The sequence below is a fragment of the Pinus tabuliformis genome, chromosome 1_1, assembly GCF_031772625.1.
Source record: "Pinus tabuliformis cultivar Carrire ecotype Pingquan chromosome 1_1, CPIR1, whole genome shotgun sequence".
Classification (NCBI taxonomy): Eukaryota; Viridiplantae; Streptophyta; class Pinopsida; order Pinales; family Pinaceae; genus Pinus; species Pinus tabuliformis.
In genome coordinates this window covers 202,783,774-202,789,773 of record NC_142297.1, presented here as the reverse complement: position 1 = coordinate 202,789,773, position 6,000 = coordinate 202,783,774, and the positions used below count along the sequence as shown (strand labels likewise).

The following is a 6,000-nucleotide window of genomic DNA, read 5'->3' as shown; positions in this document are numbered from 1 at the left end:
GAATTGGGTTGAGCGGAGGGACGACTGAGAACTTGAGGGAATTTCACTGGGTGGCGAGTCATGGTGCATCGGGTGGAGGCGGAGAGGACGTGAGTGGTTTCTGCCACTGCGGGTATTTGGGTATCGGCTTGAGGTCAGTTGAGCCAAAGGGGAGGAAGTGTCAGAGGCCGAAGATGGAGGAGAACGGGGCAATCTACCTCTGCTGCCCCCTCTGCGACTGCGCATTCGATGGCGAGTTCTGGGCATATTGACAATAGGGGTAGGAGAAAGACTGAAGGGAGATGGCTCAGAGTGAAGAGAGGGCACAACAGGTTCAGAGGTCGGCTCAGAGGAAGGATTAGCTGCAGACGCAGGGTGGAAGATGAAATTACAGACCAAGCTTTGAGTAAAATGAATGCCCAGGCCGAGATTAATGCAGCAAAGGATGCTGCAGCGCCTGCCCGTAGCAGTGCGAGAGCTTGGTTCCGTTGCTGCTAGAGGACATTGACAATGTAGAGGCAAGGGATTAGAGACTGGGGCGGTGGAAGTAAAATCATCAGAGGTCATCATTGAGCCCAACCGAGGTGGGTAGATGTAGTCGGTTTGAAGACACTGCCGACTTAATTGCCATTTATGGCCATTGTTAATGCAATTTATGGATTGGTGTGCAGGATTACGGAGGGCCATGTGGCAAGGCCATTTGTTGTCCTGTTCTGCCGCCATTCTATTAACTGTGATGTGCACTTGCATCCGAGAAGACAAGTTGTAAGGTTACTTGGCATTTTTTTTTTTTTTTTTAAATTAAACAATTATATATATATATATATATATATCTTAATTTTTTTTGTTTACTAGGTAAAGTGAGTTCTCATATGGAGGAAGATAGGTTTTGGGATTGGCGGAATGGCGATGTTAAGGGTTTGCGCAAGCAGGTTCTCTGGTGCCGCAGCATCGAATCCCAAGCACGCCCTAGGGGTCGATCTCGAGCCAGGTACTGAGACGACAGTGAACAATGCGGGCAACTTGCCATTCCCGTAAATGCTCTCAGAGAAAAGGCATGTTCATGGCAGGGAAGCGCCTTACAAACCTCCAAACCAGAGCGGCCATACTTTGGGGATATTCGCTGCCGATAGGAATCATATACCCTTGCATCGAAATGAAAACTTCAGCCTTCAGCGAGAATGGGAGGCGAGGGTAACAACGGTGATTTATTCTCTCAGCTGGAAATGCGAAGAGACCTGGCTCTTGCAGGAGAATGAGGCCCTTAACAGTTTTTGTATACAAAGGAATTGCCGTGACGTATGGACCTCAGAAACCAGCCACCGCCAAACCCAGAATGCGTGGAAAACCGGCAGGGGAGGGACGTATGGGGCATATCCGAACCCCCCCACAGCGCAGGTGCTCAAACAAAGTTGTCTCGGCTCAGATCGAGCCACTATCCGAGCACAGTGTGCTTCCAGGCAACAGATCGAGGGTTCAAAGCATAGATCGAGCAAAGTATTACCAGACCCAGAAAGTTTCAAGGAAAAACAAACAAAATCGGCATCAGATCTGGAGGTTTGCCCACAGCGAGAGCAGGTAAAAACTTCTTGGTTTCAGATTTTGATTAAACCTCCTCAAGGAAAAACTTGTGTAGTATGGATCCATGCAGATAGCACCTCCTTGGAGCTGAAACAACAGATCTGGGCAGAAATGGGATACCCAGTACAAATCCAACACCTGGTCAATGGAAGGTGGTCTCTTCAGGATAACAGGACGTTGGATAGCTATGAGATCGGACCAGGATCAACCATTTCTCTAAATTTTAGATTGAGAGGAGGGGCTCCATCTCAGGGACAGCCAGGCTCCTTAGGGGGAGACAGGGGTAAAAAACCTGCTCCCCAGCACCAACCCAAGGGAGGGCTATCCTACAAAAATATTCTCCAGGGCAGCAGAGACACAGGGTCCTCTTCAAACCAAGGCGGGAATATACCCAGGCCTTACATTGTAGATCAGTCAGAGACAACCCCAGTTTTAAATTTAGATGCACCAGGGCTCGACGATTACGTTAGGTCCTATGAAACGCAAGCCCTCATATGCCGTTTCAACAGCTTTTGGCCCAAGCCATTGGACCTATTCCATTGGATTTTCACCAGCTGGACCATGGAATGCGATATTCATTTATGCTCAAAGGGGTTTTTTATAGTAAGATTCACATCCAAGGAAGTCAGAGATACAGTCATCAGTTCTGGGCCATGGTTCTGGGGCACATCGGGGCTGTTTATGACCCCATGGTTTCCAGATTTTGATCCAAACAAAATGACCGTAACCAAAATGCCGGTATGGGTTAGATTATTCAATCTTCCACTGCATTTTTGGAATGAACAAGTCCTGGAAAGCATTTGGAACAGCATAGGGAAATATATCAAAACAGACATGGATAGGATTGATGAAAGGATCTATACCTACGCACGTATCTGCGTGGAGGTAGATTTAAGCAAAGGGTTGCCGGAAAATATAAGGCTGATCTACAAACAACAAAATTGGCTGCAAGTACTGGATTATGAAAACACTGCTTTCAGATGCAGGCTTTGTAGACAGACAAGTCACCTACAAAGCACATGTCCAGACGCCAAGAAGTTAAACAATAAAAAGAAACAGAAGAAAGGATGGAAATTTTCATCCCCAGATTCAGAGGAAGAAGAATCAGAAGCAGAGGTGGAAGAGATTCCTGCAGAGAAGACTGAGGTATCCCCAGAAATGGAGTGTCAGAAGGAAACCACCCTAAACAACCAGACAGAGATGACAAGAGAGGATCCAGCTTTGGGAGGCATCAAACGACAACATCAATCTGATTCTTCAGACTCAGACAAAGAAGCTGGACCTCCGAATACAGAAACTCAGATAGTCATAGTACCGACCGAGCCCACTCAAGGTGAGTGGCGTAAGGTCGAAAAGAAAAAAGGGAGAAAGACTTGAAGCGCGAGTCTTTCAGTTTTTCTACCTTTTTTCTTCTCTCTTTCTCTCTTTTCTTCTTCATTTTTCTTTGTGCACGTTAGTCTTCTAACGTTGTGGGGGGTGCGAAAGCATCCGAGCCTTTGTGGCGTTTATCTGTGCATATGATGTAACTTTTCATTATCTTATTCATAAAAGTTACTGCTTTTTTCTTCGGAAAAAAAAAGTGAGTTCTCATATGATTGGGATGCCTAATCTTATGACCAGGGGTATCTAAGTCATCAAAATCACTCAAAAATTGCACCAAGCCTAGGCCATACCAACCCTTAGCATGACTAAATTTTTGCCACAAAATTTCAAACTAATAACTTTTTGACCATAAAATACCTTGTCACGATACTCTAAACCTCAATAAGTTTTTTTCTATATATATTCACAATTTTTGTTTTTCAACCCATCAAAATTTTAAAATTTTATGTTTCAGAAATAAAAATAATATATTCCTTTTACTTATAATGTTCTCATAATCATTTAACATTACAAATGAATCATTAAAAAACTAATAAAATTTCAAACCACAACCAAAATTGATTTCTATACTCCGTGCTTGAACAGCGACTAATAAACTAATATAAAAGCAAAGCAAACCCCTAATGGGAGCGCGGAGGTACCCTCCACTGGGCGCCTTAAAATATTTTTTTTTGGAGCCAGAAATACCCACGAAATATCTCTACCCAACACAAAATGGGCGGGAAAGAACTCTTTTCATCTGGATTCGTTCAAGGCAAGAGAGATTTTTATCAGCATTTCGGACATCTGTGTACCAAACACATTTTCTTCCCCGCTTTGCATTTCCTCGAGATACAAACACAAGATGCCGAGGAAGGCTAGGGCAGACGCCGTTGATGATCATGTGCCACAGGACGAAGACCCTACTCCCACTGATTCTGCCGGAGGGAGCCTCTATGAGGTCAGATGCCTGCGTTCTCAATACCATTTCTCTGAATCATTTTTAATTTTTGATTTGTTTGAAGCATACACAATGTATATATATGCACCTTCGTAGGGGAGCCACTATGAGCTCCGATGCTGGCGTTCTTAGTACCCACTTATCTGAATCAATTTTTAGTTTATTTTGTGTTTGAAGTATACACAATATATTTATGCCTTAACAGGCGAGTTGTGATTAATTCCATTATACCCTGGTGGTACTGTGAAGTGGGTTCTGTAGTATGCTGGGTATAACGCTGTTGACCACCCAAATGAATAGTATACCCTGCTAATTCGATTTTTGTTAAGGGATACACACAATGAATATATATCTTTTCAGGGGAGTTGTGGGTATTGTGGTAATTTCATTGCTATCGCAGTAGGTATTATGTCGAGACAGTATCGTGAATTGCATCCTGTTGTATGATGGGTATAATGCCATTGGTCACCCAAATGAGTAGTATGCCTCCTAATGGTGTGGGGTTATCTGGTAATTTCAATGGTATTGAAATAGTTCTGTCCTGTTATGTGGAAAGTTACGAACTGAAATAGTTTGTGGGAAGTTACGAACCTAAACCAGCATGACAAGGAAGGGGTTCTCTGACATTTGACTTTGCATTACTAAACCCAACAAGAAAAGGGTTGTATAAGATTTGATTTTTTATTATGTGGAAGTTATGCACCTGAGTCAACATTCTTTGTTTATGAATCTAAATATACATTAATAATTTAATAAGAAAGGGTTTTTTATGAGATTTGATGTGGGAAGTTATGAACCTATACCAACATTATAAAGAAAGGTTTCTTGAACCTGTGTCAACGTTATATAACTTTGTATGGATTGGTTGTTATATAACGTTGTATTGGTTGGTTAATATATAACGTTACATCATTGATGTAGTAAATTAATAAACTAACTATATATATATAAAAGATGTCCCCCAATTCCTATTTCTGGGGGCATCATGTCGTGCTTAATACTTGTATTTACGTGTCCTTTGTGTCCCATGTCATGTGACTTGGGTTTTCTCCATTACTTCATATTTTTCATTAGTGGTGGTTGGTGGTAAGATGGGATGCCGTTAGTGTGGTTGGTAGTGGATGGATTGTTTCTGCCATTAGCGGTGGCCTACTCCTTGCCCATTGTAGTGTTTGGGATTCTTGCACTGCCCAAGCATGCTTTTGGTGTTATGTTGACAATTGAGATTTATGGTGGTCATGATATTCTTGGTTATTTGCTTGATACATTTAGCCTCCTAGTTCAGGTGTGTAGCTTCGGCTTGCAATATTCGACCTTGCAATTCTCACAAATTCCCAGATTCTTCTCATATGTGAGCTATACAAGGTCAAATTTCAGACTTCTTCTTCTTTGCTTTGATTCTTGTCTTGTTTTCTAGCCTACGGTCTTGTTTTGCTTCAATTTTTGTTGCAAATCAAATTAGCTCGATGATGGATGCCAAATAGGTTGAATACTCTTTCCTTTTATACACTTTTCATATGTCGAATGGGCCTCTTCTTGGCCGACTTCATTGGTAGGGTCGACTTGGTGTTGGGAGTCCAAATATAACACTTTTTAACTCAAAAATAATATTTATTTCGTAATATAATTTGCCCATGAGGGTCTTTTATATATGACAAAGACTCAAATGACTCAGGAGACCCTAGGTGCATGAAGAACATGCTTGACCTAGTTGACAAATGAAAAGAGCATGAAACTCGTGTTTCAAAAATAATTTTCTTTTTCTCTTTTATATTTTTTTTGCAGTAAATATATAATGACATAAATACAATTAAGTTATCGGAAACGCGTGAAGAATTTGCCGGAAACACGGATCCCCGTTTCTGAAACATAAACAGATACGACCCTTGTTTGAAACATCGTAAAAACGTTTTTGTGCTGTTTCAAAAAATAAAAAAACTTTAGATTTGAAATCTGGATACGTTTCCAATGGTTTTACATTTTTTTGGATCCGTTTCCAGAATTCAAGAAACAAAACTACAAAAATTGTGATTGGAATCCATCCTTAAAATGTTAAAAAGTGTGAAAATTTGTATAGCCATAAATAAATAATAAAAATGGAGAAATCAGATTTGCAA

At 41.4% G+C, this 6,000-nt stretch overlaps 1 protein-coding gene across 2 annotated transcripts in view; it reads left to right on the top strand.

Annotated features, from left to right (window-relative positions):
- The first annotated feature begins 3,567 nt into the window (after nucleotides 1-3,567).
- The window catches only part of LOC149212229 (chaperone protein dnaJ 6-like), an 83,096-nt gene continuing 80,663 nt past the window's right edge, over nucleotides 3,568-6,000 (top strand). The window contains exon 1 of one of the 2 annotated variants that reach the window (XM_089391786.1): nucleotides 3,568-3,883. In XM_089391786.1, the coding sequence (XP_089247912.1) occupies nucleotides 3,788-3,883 (96 nt within the window). In that variant the 5' untranslated portion in view covers nucleotides 3,568-3,787. The remainder of the gene's footprint in view (nucleotides 3,884-6,000) is intronic. The other variant, XM_089391785.1, reaches the window with a different exon arrangement.